The sequence below is a fragment of the Hemitrygon akajei genome, chromosome 32, assembly GCF_048418815.1.
Source record: "Hemitrygon akajei chromosome 32, sHemAka1.3, whole genome shotgun sequence".
Lineage (NCBI taxonomy): Eukaryota > Metazoa > Chordata > Chondrichthyes > Myliobatiformes > Dasyatidae > Hemitrygon > Hemitrygon akajei.
In genome coordinates, this window is record NC_133155.1 from 39,294,842 (window position 1) to 39,309,384 (window position 14,543).

Sequence of the window (14,543 nt, forward strand, 5' to 3'; positions counted from 1 at the left end):
AGCACCTTTGGTGTACTTTTTGGGGCAGATTGCTCACTTCTGGTCCCCACTAGACATTCAGCTCTCACCTGTAGCTCCAAGTAGCTGTTTATATGGGTCAGCAGCCACACCCCAGTGCACTGCTTTGAAAGGCGGGCTAAACCAGGTGAGGTTAACCATCTGACCTCATACCCCAGTGAAACTGGGACATGCCTGTCCCAGTGTTTTGACCTCAAATCCAACAGCCAAGAAGATGCATCTGCAATGCTTCAAGAAGAATGAAGGCATGATAAGGCTCAGAAAAAGTCATGTAATCAAGGAAGACCCCAGTTTGTGATGACTATTTAGACCATAAGATATAGGAGAAGGAGTAGGCCATTTGGCCCACTGAGTCTACTTTGCCATTTCATCATGGCTGATCCAATTTTCCTTTCAGCCTCAATCTCCTGCCTTACCCCCGTAACCCTTCATGTCCTGACTAATCAAGAATTTATGAAACTCTACCTTAAATATACCTAATGATTTAGCCTCCACAGCCACCCATGGCAACTGTTACGTTCCCCAGTAACCGGGTAATTTACCAGCAAAGATAGATGGGTCCACCGAAGCCTGATACTACTATTTTCAAACGTTTTTATTTATAAAGGGGCACAAACGTATGGTTAATACAAAACATTCAGATCATATACGTCGTCACAACTCAATCTAAAGCACAGGTATAGTAATAATCAATCAGAAATAAGCTCTATCGTTGTCTAGGGGTAATGTAGATATATATTGTTTACTGGATATCTAAAAGTCTTTTGCGGTCACTGCAGTTCCACCCGCTGCCGTTGTTGTGGTGTCGCGTTGGTGCACTTTTGTTAGAAAGAGAGAGAGAGATGGGGATGAAACAGTTACCCGACTGGTTTTCCAACCTGGAAGAGTTCGGTTTGTCGGAGCCTCGTTGGGGAATGGACTCTCATCTGTGGCCTCCCCTGTAGCTAAGCCGTTCTTCCGTTGTGGGGTCGCCAATCCCAGGCAAGGAAAAGACGCACACGAACCCCACCACCGGCTGTCGCTATCAAAACGCTGTCACAGGATTTCTCGCGTGTCGTCTGGTGCGTCGGAAGGGGTCCTCCCCCCCCCCAGACCCTCCTTTATACTTCCTCACGGGATCGCCGGTGTCAATCTCTCTCTCAACCAGCCCACTTTGCCCGAGGGCTTTACACGTGGTCTTCATGAGACAATAGTCAAAGAGTCGCTTTATTCTGCTTCCCAGGGGAACGTGGTCTTCAGCACGTCTCCCTCTCTCTCTTGGGTCATTTGACCCCCCCCTTGACTAGGGCTCTTGCGAATCTCACAAAGGAGGGGGCTGGGGTCATAACACCTCCCCTCTTAAAAGTTTTTTACCAGCGGTTAAAAACAAGTTGGTACAGAGTCTTATAGGATTTTTTTTCTAACACAATACACAAGCTCCTCTCTTCACAGAGTACTACCGTTATACATTCAAGTCAGTATCTAAACAGGTAACAATTACAGTGTCCCTTTCTTTAATATCTTAACATCGCGTACCGTACTAAAGTCTGGTAGCATCAAACTTCAGCTCAATAACCACCTATTTATTTATTTTCTTCAGCAACAAAACTAAGGAGGTGTGATCTTAGCTTAGGTGCATCTACAAAAGTTTATACAAATACTAATCGCTACGGTCGTGTTATTTCACCGGCAGGTCTCCAAAGGGGTTGTCTTTATTAGTCACAGGCTTTGGCGCAAACCCGTACAACCGGCGTTGCTGTTTAAAAATGGCATTTTCTATTAACCATTGCCTCTTTTCCGGAGAGTCCCCCCGTGGGGAACTTGAGTAATTTGGCGAGGTACTCTCCCGCCTTTCCTTTCCACGAGGGTTATTCTCTTAACTCTGTGTCCCCAACCTAGTCCATCATGGGAATTTCCACCCAATTCTTTAATGCTACACAGGTAGTTAACCCTTTTGTCAAGACCATGCAGGCTGATGTGTTTCAGTTCGAACCTTTTTCTCCGGCCGCATTTAAATTTTGGCTTCCTCACAGCGCTTTCTTGAATAACAATAGCGTGTGAGGCACCCTTACATTCCAAATCAACCTGTAATCGATGCGCAGGCATCAATCTGGACTTTAACTTTTTTTCATTCGATTTGGGAACTACAGATTTACCGTTCTCCTCCACAACAACAGTTATCTCCCCATTCGTAAACTCCACATTAACTCTGAACACCCCCTTCAGCACAACCATCTGGGAACTCACACTTCCCAAGGTTAACCCCTTCTTTCCCGAACCAAGTCTATCTGCTCCAAAAGGACGACCGTCTCGTCCAGCTGAGTCAAATACCTCAGACTTTTTCTGAGCTCCGTGACTAGGTTCAGGACTACGTGCATCCCCATCTTGGACACACTCAAACGGGACATTGGCCTCTTCCAGGCTTTCAATACCCGTACCCTTTTCAAATTCTAAATTCCCCTGATCCTCCCAGTTACTCTCTGGGCAACTCACTTCCGGAGTAAACTCAACCCCGCGGGCTGAAACAACCCCATCTGCCAACCCAGCAGACTTCTTCAAGGTAATGGCATCCTTTTCATCTAGGACTGCCCTCATTTCATTATCGGGAACACCTTTAGAATTTTCAACTTCTTCAAACAGTCCTGCCAAACCAGACAGAACATCCATGTCCAACCCTGGACCTTTTAACAGCTTTATCTGTTTCTCATCTTTATTTCCTACCTCTAGGACCTTTTTCTTCGCTAAGGACAGCTCTACCTTCTCTCCCTTACCCCCTTTTATGTTACTATTCCTCGTTTTACCACCCTCGAAACCCTCGTGGCACAGGGTCGGTAAAGACGTCTGGGCCAAATCAAAACTGGCCAATTTTAAACTGCTCCCGTTCTCAGCTGCCGCTCTCGACAGGCTGCGAGTGTCCGCGCATGCGGGATAGCTCGAAGACTCTATGGGCGGGGCCTCAACACGCACCGGTCGGCGGGTCATAGTCATGGCCGACCAAACTTTTCCTCCTGCTAAATCGTTCCCAAGGAGGACATCCACGTCAGTTCTCGGGAATTCTGATGGCACCCCCATTTCAACTGATCCATACACCAGCTCACAATCCAAAATGACCCTACGCAAAGACACCCTTTCTGTCCCTTTTCCTATTCCTCTCAGGGCTACCTCGCCCGTCGGAGGTCCGAATTGTAATACGTTACGGCTAATTAATGATAGCTCCGCCCCCGTGTCTCTCCAAATCCGTACGGGAATTGACGGGTCCCCCTTCCTCACAGACACGGTTCCATGTGACATATAAATCTCCGACCCCTCGCGCTTCCTGCTCCCCTGGGACCCTCTTGCCGATTTTCTGATTACCACTGCACACCCGATAGGGATCGCTGCTTTCCCTCTCTCTGGCTCCTTTCTCGGAGCAAAGCATTTAGATGCAATATGACCCACCTTTCCACAATTAAAACAGGTCAAGCCAGGACCTCTCCTGCCATCTTGCCTCTCCTCCTCAATTTTACCACTAGCTCCCAGCAGGATCTCCGCCTCAGCCGGCGGACTTTCTCTACCGTTCCCACGGTCTCTCTGGTAACTTTTTGGCAAGGAAAACTTTGTCTTGTGGGTTAGGGCATATTCATCTGCAAACCTAGCAATTTCTGAGATGGACTGATTCGTCCTCTCATTCAAATACATCCGGATCTCTTCCGGAACACAACCTTTAAATTCCTCAATCAAAAATAACTCCCTGATACGCCCATAATTCTCGGCCACCTTTTCCGCGGTGCACCAACAGTCCAAGAGCACACCCTTCTCATGGGCTAGCTCGGTATACGTTTGATTCTATCCTTTTCTTAAATTTCGGAACCTTTGTCTATACGCCTCAGGCACTAACTCGTAACCTCGGAGAATGGCCTCCTTTACTTGATCATAATTCCCTTCCCCTTCTGGGGGCAACGCAGCATATGCCTGCTGTGCTTTCCCTCGTAACACACTTTGTAACAACGCCACCCACTGCTCTCTGGGCCACTTCTGATTCACTGCCACCTTTTCAAAAAGCAAGAAATAACTATCAACATCCGTCTCCTCGAAGGGGGGGACCAACCTCAACACCCGACTAACATCAAACCCCTCCTCTCTCTCTTGCCCTTGAGATCTTCGCTCTTGCTTTCGCCTGTCCAGCTCCAATTCATGGCTCCTTTGTTTCTCTTTCTCTTCTGCTTCTGCTTCTAGCTGCTTTAGCTGGAGCTCATGACCCCGTTTCATCTCTAATTCCTTTAGATAGATAGATAGATACTTTATTCATCCCCATGGGGAAATTCAACTTTTTTTCCAATGTCCCATACACTTGTTGTAGCAAAACTAATTACATACAATACTTAACTCAGTAAAGAATATGATATGCATCTAAATCACTATCTCAAAAAGCATTAATAATAGCTTTTAAAAAGTTCTTAAGTCCTGGCGGTAGAATTGTAGAGCCTAATGGCATTGGGGAGTATTGACCTCTTCATCCTGTCTGAGGAGCATTGCATCGATAGTAACCTGTCGCTGAAACTGCTTCTCTGTCTCTGGATGGTGCTATGTAGAGGATGTTCAGAGTTATCCATAATTGACCGTAGCATACTCAGCGCCCTTCGCTCAGCTACCGATGTTATACTCTCCAGTACTTTGCCCACGACAGAGCCCGCCTTCCTTACCAGCTTATTAAGACGGGAGGCGTCCCTCTTCTTAATGCTTCCTCCCCAACACGCCACCACAAAGAAGAGGGCGCTCTCCACAACTGACCTATAGAACATCTTCAGCATCTCACTATAGACATTGAATGACGCCAACCTTCTTAGGAAGTACAGTCGACTCTGTGCCTTCCTGCACAAGGCATCTGTGTTGGCAGTCCAGTCTAGCTTCTCGTCTAACTGTACTCCCAGATACTTGTAGGTCTTAACCTGCTCCACACATTCTCCATTAATGATCACTGGCTCCATATGAGGCCTAGATCTCCTAAAGTCCACCACCATCTCCTTGGTCTTGGTGATATTGAGACGCAGGTAGTTTGAGTTGCACCATATCACAAAGTCCTGTATCAGTTTCCTATACTCCTCCTCCTGTCCATTCCTGACACACCCCACTATGGCCGTGTCATCAGCGAACTTCTGCACATGGCAGGACTCCGAGTTATATTGGAAGTCTGATGTGTACAGGGTGAACAGGACCGGAGAGAGTACGGTTCCCTGCGGCGCTCCTGTGCTGCTGACCACCGTGTCAGACCTACAGTCTCCCAACCGCACATACTGAGGTCTATCTGTCAAGTAGTCCACTATCCAATCCACCATGTGAGAGTCTACTCCCATCTCCGTTAGTTTGTGCCTTAAGATCTTGGGCTGGATGGTGTTAAAGGCACTAGAGAAGTCAAGGAATGTAATCCTCACAGCACAACTGACCCCCTCTAGGTGAGAGAGTGATTTGTGCAGCAAATACGTGATAGCATCCTCCACTCCCACCTTCTCCTTATACGCAAACTGAAGAGGATCCTGGGCGTGCCTGGTTTGTGGCCTCAGATTCTGTATTATCAGCCGCTCCATGGTCTTCATAACGTGCGACGTCAAGGCAACAGGTCTGAAGTCATTCAACTCCTTTGGTTGTGGTTTCTTCGGTACCGGGACAATACAGGATGTTTTCCACTGTCTGGGTACTCTTCTCTGCTCCAGGCTCATGTTGAAGATGCGCTGTAGTTTGAACACCTGCTCCCTTTCCTCAGCCTTTTCCTTTTCAGCTCGTTCCTCAGCCTTTTCAGCTGCTTCTAGCTGCTTTACTTTAAGATCATGGTCCAACCTTACTTTCTCCAACTCTACCTGATCTGTCCCACTCGCTAATCTCTTTTCAGGGCTATTTTCCAAATCCTCAGCTGCAAACACCTCCTTTTCAATGTAATACTGATTTATGACCCCTCGCACCTCCTGCTTTTTCATTGATGACCTCACCTCTGCGAGGCCTAACCCCTTTGCCAGATTTACCAAGTCTGATTTGGTAGCCGTCCCTAGCGCCTCTACAGTCGGGTTTCTCATAAATTCACCCATATCCATCTTTGCTGGTTTCCTGTCTGGCTACCTGCGTAACCAGATTTAAGTTTGGACTTACAGCCCGATTCACTGACTCTCCCCTTTTGTTTCAAATCCGGGACGAGCAACCCACTTGTTACGTTCCCCAGTAACCGGGTAATTTACCAGCAAAGATAGATGGAGCCACCGAAGCCTGATGCTACTATTTTCAAACGTTTTTATTTATAAAGGGGCACAAACGTATGGTTAATACAAAACATTCAGATCATATACGTCATCACAACTCAATCTAAAGCACAGGTATAGTAATAATCAATCAGAAATAAGCTCTATCGTTGTCTAGGGGTAATGTAGATATATATTGTTTACTGGATATCTAAAAGTCTTTTGCGGTCACTGCAGTTCCACCCGCTGCCGTTGTTGTGGTGTCGCGTTGGTGCACTTTTGTTAGAAAGAGAGAGAGAGATGGGGATGAAACAGTTACCCGACCGGTTTTCCAACCTGGAAGAGTTCGGTTTGTCGGAGCCTCGTTGGGGAATGGACTCTCATCTGTGACCTCCCCTGTAGCTAAGCCGTTCTTCCGTTGTGGGGTTGCCAATCCCAGGCAAGGAAAAGACGCACACGAATCCCACCACCGGCTGTCGCTATCAAAACGCTGTCACAGGATTTCTCGTGTGTCGTCTGGTGCGTCTGAAGGGGTCCTCCCCCCCAGACCCTCCTTTATACTTCCTCACGGGATCGCCGGTGTCAATCTCTCTCTCAACCAGCCCACTTTGCCCGAGGGCTTTACACGTGGTCTTCATGAGACAATAGTCAAAGAGTCGCTTTATTCTGCTTCCCAGGGGAACGTGGTCTTCAGCACGTCTCCCTCTCTCTCTTGGGTCATTTGACCCCCCCCTTGACTAGGGCTCTTGCGAATCTCACAAAGGAGGGGGCTGAGGTCATAACACAACAAATTCCATCTATTCACCACTCTCTGGCTAAAGAATTTCCTCTTAATCTCCCTTCTGAAAGGATGTCCATGTATCCTGAGGCTGTGTCCTTAGGTCTTAGACTTAGGAAATATCGTTTTCACATCCACTCTACTAAGGCCTTTTAGCATTCAATAGGTTAATAGATTTCAATGAGGTCACCCTTCATTCTTCTGAATTCCAGTGAATAGAGGCCCTGAGCCATCAAACGCTCCTCATATGACAAGGCTTTCAATCCTAGAATATTTTTCTGAACCTCTTTTCATGAAAATGACTCCTATTCATACCACTGTACCCAGACTTGCGAAGTCAAGAGAATGAAACTGTCCCAGTGCAATGGCTTTTCCATTTTAAGAACTCTTCCACACAGGTTCTGCTGTCATCTTTGGCTAGGACAGACAATACTGCTGTCTCAGGCAAACTCCTGGTACAGATAACGGGCTGCCTTTCAATGATTGCAAACCTTCATTTTCATTATAACATTAAAGGTGATTACTGATACCTTCAAATTCTTCATAGCTTCTAACTTGAAGTAGTGAAATTGTTTCATTTCCACTCCCAGCCATTTCTGAGATCTCTAAGTCAGAATGCTTGAAACTGCAGTGAGCAAAACAATTCTAAATGAACTAAATGAACACAAGTTCACACAACTGAAGCTAGTTAGAAACTGTTCAACAACAGTCTCTGTCCCAATTAAGCAGCATGTGTCCCAAATAAATGAAAGGAATCCCAGCAATTTTCTCAATTGAGTGTTGTCCCAAATAGCTGTGGTAGCTGTGTGGAACGAGCTTCCAGCAGAAGCGGTAGAGGCAGGTTTGGTATTGTCATTTAAAGTAAAATTGGATAGGTATATGGACAGGAAAGGAATGGAGGATTATGGGCTGAGTGCGGGCAAGTGGGACTAGGTGAGAGTAAGCGTTCGGCATGGACTAGAAGGGCTGAGATGGCCTGTTTCCGTGCTGTAATTGTTATATGGTTATATATAATGACTGCCCTGATTAAAAGCATATTGAACATAGGCAAAAAGTGGTCATTTTCAAATGGGCTGTGAGGTCAAAGGGCAGGCTCTGGTCAATGTTGGGCTTTAGTGAGGAGGTGAGCAGTAATCAGGTATGGACTTCTTGCCTGCCCTTTCTTAGTAGAAGGGACTGGTGGTGCTAGGGCAGGATGTTGGAGATCATGGACATGTCCAAAGTCCCACAACTATGCATGTGCAGGTGTAGCTCCAGTCAGATCATACAGAGAGTCAAAGCTGTAGTTGGACTCACAATGGAGAATCAAGATGTGGCTAATTTGACAGATTGTACACTTGATAAGCTGGTCACAGTGCTGGTGCAAGACTGAAAAGAGATGGGTGACCACCAGGAGAGGCAGTAAATGCAGGCAAGTGCCAGGTTAGGGAGATCTCGGATCAGGTACAAAACATGGGAACGTGGGAAGAGAGCAGCCAGAGGTCATTGCCCACCTCAGAACTTTTGACATTGGTGGAAAGAGGTCCTGTAAATTGAGTTTAAGGGGGTCAGCAGAAGGTTCAAACAGGTTATAATCTGATGACTATTCCTTGTACCATCTATAGTGAAGGTAGGAATGGAAGGACAAGACAGAAGAATCAATTGCTGAAGAGCTGGTACTTGAGGGAAGGGTTTAGGTGCATGGATCATTGGAATTTGACTTCTCTTCCTTTCCAGTCCTGATGAAGGGTCTCAGCTGAAATGTTGACAGTACTCTTTTCCACATATTCTGCCTGGCCTGCTGAGATCCCCCAGCATTTTGTGTGTGTTTCATTGGAATCTGTTCTGTGGTAGGTGGAATCTCTACAAGGAGGGAGGATGCATCTAATCTGGAGGGAAAGCAATGCTATTCAGAAGTGTGTAAACTAATTTGAATGGAGAGTTTCACTCAAATGTGGGGAATAAATGAAGCAAATCCAGTGGTCCTGCTGAAGGGTCTCGGACAGAAACGTTGACTGATTACTCTTTTCTATAGATCTTGCCTGGCCTGTTAAGCTCCTCCAGCATTCTGTGTGTGTTGGTTGGGCAGAGGAGAAGCAAGTTATTTAGAATGGGGGTAGGTCTGGCAGGCACAACCGGACTGACGTTAATGTAAAGAGTAAAGAAGTCAGATGCGCTTGGTGCACACAGCAGCCCAAGAAATTATCGTACAAACTGCAGTCATGAAAATAGTTGAGTCAGTGCTCGGAGGATCAAAGTTTCAGGTGTGATGGTAGGGGTGGGGGATGCAAAAGAGGAGAGGAGTTGCATTGCAGATAAGGAAAACATCACAGAGGTTATTATAGAGTGATTGTTTAATGAGGCCAGATTCAAAAAGAGTTTAGGAATAAGGGCAAGGTAATTACTTGGGTGGAATTGTTCTCCCATTAGGCAGCTAGAATTAAAGGAATAAGCAAATCACAGAGCAATGTGAAAGCAGGAGGGTTGCAGGGTACTTAGAGGCACATGGTAAAAAGACCAAAATCAACATGGTTTCTTAAGAGGATATCTTGCTTAACAAATCTGTTAAGGAAAGAAAAGGCATGTTAGACAAAAGAGAGTCAATGGATGTTGTTTGCTTAGATTTTCAGAAGGCCTTTGACAGGCTGCCACAAATGAGACTGCTTAACAAGATAAGAACCCTTGGCATTACAGGAAAGATACTAGCATGGATCGAATATTAGCTAACTGGCAGGAGTCAAAGAGTGGGAATAAAGGGAACCATTTCTAGTTGGCTGCTGGTGACTAGAGGCGTTCCTCAGGGGTCAATGTTGGACCACTTCTTAACATCTTATATATCAATGATTTGGATGATGGAGTTGATGGCTTTGTGGAGAAATTTGCAGATGATATAAAGTTAGGTCGAGGTGCAGGTAGTGCTGAGGAAGCCGGGAGTCTGCAGAAGGTCTTTCACAAATTGGGAGAATGGGCAAAAAAGTGGATGATGATGAAATATAGTCTAGGATAGTGTACAGTCATGCATTTTGGTAGAAGAAATAAAGGTGTAGACTAATTTATAAATGGGGACAAAAATCAGAAGTGCAAAGGCAAATCCTTGTGCACGATTCCCTAAAGGTTAACTTGCAGGTTGAATCAGTGGTAAGGAAGGCAAATGCAATGTTAGCATTCATTTCAAGAGGAGTAGAATATAAGAGCAAGGCTGTATTGCTGAAGATTTATAAGTCATTGGCGAGATTGTACTTGGAGCATTGCAAACAGTTTTAGGCCCCTTATCTAAGAAAAGTTGTATTGGCATTGGAGAGGGTCCAGAAGAGGCTCACAAAAATTATTCCAGGTATGAAAGCGTTAACATGTGACAAGCATTTGATGGCTTTGCATGTACACAGTTGGATTTAGAAGAATGGGGGTGGGGATAGGTAGCTCATTGAAACCTATTAAATACTGAAATCCTGGATAGAGTGGATGTGGAAAGGATGTTTCCTGTAGTGGGTGAGTCTAGGTCCAGAGAGCATACCACAGGATAGAGGAAAGTCCATTTAGAACAGAGAAGAGGAGGAATTTCTTTAGCCAGAAAGTTGTGAATCTGTGGAATTCATTGCCACAAATACTTGTGGAGACCAAGTAATGAGCATATTTAAAGGAGAGGTTAATAGATTCTTAAGTCAGGGCGTCAAAGAAAGGAGAATGGGGTAAGAGGCTTATTACAAAGTGAAGTTGCTTAAGGGGAAGCCTGCTCTGAAGAAGTTTAAATCTTCCCTTTGATGAGAGATCAGTGAAACCCTCTCTCACTGCTCCCCCTCTGTCATCTCTGCTGCTCTTCAACTCTTCAACCATGTGCTCACCCAGACCCAATTTCACCCCTCTCCCCTAGTTTCACTTATTAATTTGTGTTTCTTCCTCCACTCCCCCCACCTTTCAAATCTACCCCTCATTTTTTTTTACTCCAGTCCTGCTGAAGGGTCTCTGCCCAAAATGTCGACAGTTCTCTTTTCCATAGATGTTGCCTGGCCTACCGAGTTCCTCCAGCATTTTGTGTGTGATGCTCGATTTCCAGCATCTGCATGTTTTCTCTTATTTGTGATTGGAAACAGATGTTAGTTGGTACACAACTGGAGAAGGGGGATGCTTATGTGAGAGTGCTGTTCTTGGACTATAGTTCAGCATTCAACGCCATAATTCCATCCAGGCTCGACTGGAGGCTCAGAGACCCCAACCTTCACCTTGCCTTGTGTAGCTGAATCCTGGACTTCCTGTCAGATTACTGGCAGTTGGTAAATGGGCTCCCTCACCTCTGCCCCTCTGACTCTCAACACTGGTGCCCCTCAAGGCTGTGTCCTAAGCCCCCTCCTTTACTCTCTGTATACCCATGACTGTGTCACCACCCACAGCTCCAACCTGCTAATTAAATTTGCTGACTACACTACACTGATTGGCCTAATCTCAAATAATAATAAGACAGCCTACAGACAGGAAGTCATCACCCTGACAGAGTGTGTCAAGAAAACAACCTCGCCCTCAAGTCGCAAAAACAAACAAGGTGGTTGTGAACTACAGGATGAATGGAAACAGGCTAACCCCTATTGACATCAATGCATCTGGGGTTGAGAGGGTGAACAGCTTTAAGTTCCTCGGCATTAACATCACAGAGGATCTCACGTGGTCTGTACACACCAGCTGTGTAATGAAAAAGGCACAACAGCACCTCTTTCACCTCAGACGATTGAAGATGTTTGCTATAGGCCTCCAGATCCTAAGAACTTTCTATAAGGGCACAATTGAGAGCATCCTGACTGACGGTATCACTGCCTGGTATGGGAACTTACTGTCTGTAGAGAGTGGTGCAGACAGCCCAGTGCATCTTCCCATGATTCAGGACATTTACAAAGAGGGTCCAAAGGATCATTGGGGACCCCAACACAAACTGTTTCAGCTGCTACCATCTAGGAAACAGTACTGCAGCATAAACGCCAGGACCAACAGGCTCCGGGACAGCTTCTTCCACCAGGCCATCAGACTGCTTAATTCATGCTGACACAACCATATTTCTCTGTTTTATCGACTATCCTGTTGTACACACTTTTTATTATAAATTGCACATTTCCCATATAGCCAGAGACATAACGTAAACATTTTTACTCCTCATACAGTATAAATGAAGGATGTAAATAGATTAGATTCAACTTCATTGTCATTGTGCCGAGTACAGATACAAAGCCAAATGAAATGCAGTTAGCATCTAACCAGAAATGCAAAGAATAGTGTTATTTACAAAATAACATTACTTACTTATTAAATAGTATTGAAAAGTGAGAGTCTTTTCAAACAGTAAGGGATGACAGCCAGATTACTCGACTTTGAGTAAATGCCAAGACTAGGGAACCTTGAATGACCAAAGATATGGAACATTTGATCAGAAAAAAACAGAAGAATATGTCAGTGAATGGCAGCTGGGTTCCAATGAGTCTCCTGGGGAATATAAATTTTATAGGTGAGTACCTACTAAAGAAATTAGGAAGGGAAAATAGACCATGGAATATCCTTGGCAAATACATCAAATAGCATCTCAAAACATTCTATAACTATTTGAAAAGCAAGCGGATGGCCAGGGAGTGACTGGATTCCTTTAGGGAGAAAAGAGCTAAATTAGATGTAAAGACATGGGGATGAGGGCAAGGTCCTACATTAATATCTATCATCTGTGTTCACCAAGGAGAAGGATGTGGAGGATGGTGAGTTCAGGGAGGATACACTGAGAATCTGATGTACCAGTATTAAGAAGAGGGAGCAGTTAGATGTCATGGATCTCGTAACAGTTGATAAATTCCCTAGGCTGGATAAGATCTATTCTTGGATGCTCTGGGAAGCAAGGGAGGGCATAGCTGGAGCCCAGCTGGAGGTATCGCATCATCATTAGGACAAGAAGACAGGAAGACAACTAATGTTGTTTATTTATATTTAAAAATGGTGGCAGAGAAAAACTGCCTATCTAAAGGCTGGTGAATCTTCTGTCAATGGTAGATAAAATACTAGAGCAAATTCCAGCGATAGGACACGTTCATTTGGAAAAGCAAAGGTAATCAGGGATAGACAGTATGGCTTTGTGCAGAGGAAATTCTGTCTCAATAGTTTGAATGAGTCTCTTAAGGCAATTACAAAGGTAGATTAAGGCAGTTTTGGAATTGGATTTGGTTTTTTATGGTCCCACGTACCAAGATACAGTGAAAAGCTTGTCTTGCACACTCTTCATACAGATCAATTCATTTCATGGTATATTGAGGCAGAATGAGGTAAAACAATAATAATGGAGAACTAAGTACAAAACCTCTGAAAAGGTGCAGTGCAAAATCAATACAAGGTAGATTATGAGGTCAAGAGTCCAGTATTTAGATGACAGTAAGGCACTGACAAGTTTAGTTAATATAGAAAGTTAAGATCTAAGATGAGCCTCCCAAATTGATGCAAAATTAGCTTGGCAATGTGAGATAGAAGATAGAGGTAGAAGAATGATTCTCCAACTGTGACCAACAGTGTACCACAGGGATCAGTGCTAGAATCCTTGTTGTTTGAGATGTACAGTCACTTGCCTGTGAACATCGGAGATATGAGGAGTAAGTTTGCAGATAAAATGAAAATTGTGGGTAGTGAGGAAGGTTGTAGCAGGATATATAGCAGATGGAATATAAAAGTAGATAAATCTCTGGTTCCTGACAGGATATTCCCTAGGACCTTGAGGGAAGTTAGTGTAGAAATAGCAGGGGCTCTGACAGAAATATTTCAAATGTCATTAGAAATGGGGATGGTGCCGGAGGATTGATGCTCCTTTGTTTAAAAAGGGTTCTAAGAGTAAACCTAGCAATTATCAGCCTTTCAGTTTGATGTCAGTGGTGGGTAAATTAATGGAAAGTATTCTTAGAGATGGTATATATAATTATCTGGATAGACAGGGTCTGATTAGGAACAGTCAACATGGATTTGTGCGTGGAAGGTCATGTTCGACAAATCTTATTGAATTTTTTGAAGAGGTACGAGGAAAGTTGACGAGGGTAAAGCAGTGGATGTTGTCTATATGGACTTCAGTAAGGCCTTTGACAAGGTTCCACACGGAAGGTTAGTTAGGAAGGTTCAATCGTTATGTATTAATATTGAAGTAGTAAAATGGATTCAACAGTGGCTATATGGGAGATGCCAGAGAGTAGTGGTGGATAACTGTTTGTCAGGTTGGAGGCCGGTGACTAGTGGTGTGCCTCAGGGATCTGTACTGGGTCCAATGTTGTTTGCCATATACATTAATGATAGACAATAGACAATAGGTGCAGAAGTAGACCATTCGGCCCTTTGAGCCTGCACCGACATTTTGAGATCATGGCTGATCAATTCCTATCAATACCTGGTTCCTGCCTTGTCCCCATATCCTTTGATTCCCCTATCCATAAGATACCTATCTAGCTCCTTTTTGAAAGCATCCAGAGAATTGGCCTCCACTACCTTCCGAGGCAGTGCATTCCAGACCCCCACAACTCTCTGGGAGAAGAAGTTTTTCCTTAACTCTGTCCTAAATGACCTACCCCTTATTCTCAAACCAT

At 44.8% G+C, this 14,543-nt stretch overlaps 1 protein-coding gene across 1 annotated transcript in view; it reads right to left on the reverse strand.

Annotated features, from left to right (window-relative positions):
- The window catches only part of LOC140719772 (uncharacterized), a 66,950-nt gene extending 62,713 nt beyond the window's left edge, over nt 1-4,237 (reverse strand). The window contains exon 1 of the mRNA XM_073034639.1: nt 1,893-4,237. Within this exon, the coding sequence (XP_072890740.1) occupies nt 1,893-3,675 (1,783 nt within the window). The 5' untranslated portion in view covers nt 3,676-4,237. The remainder of the gene's footprint in view (nt 1-1,892) is intronic.
- Nucleotides 4,238-14,543: the final 10,306 nt, after the last annotated feature.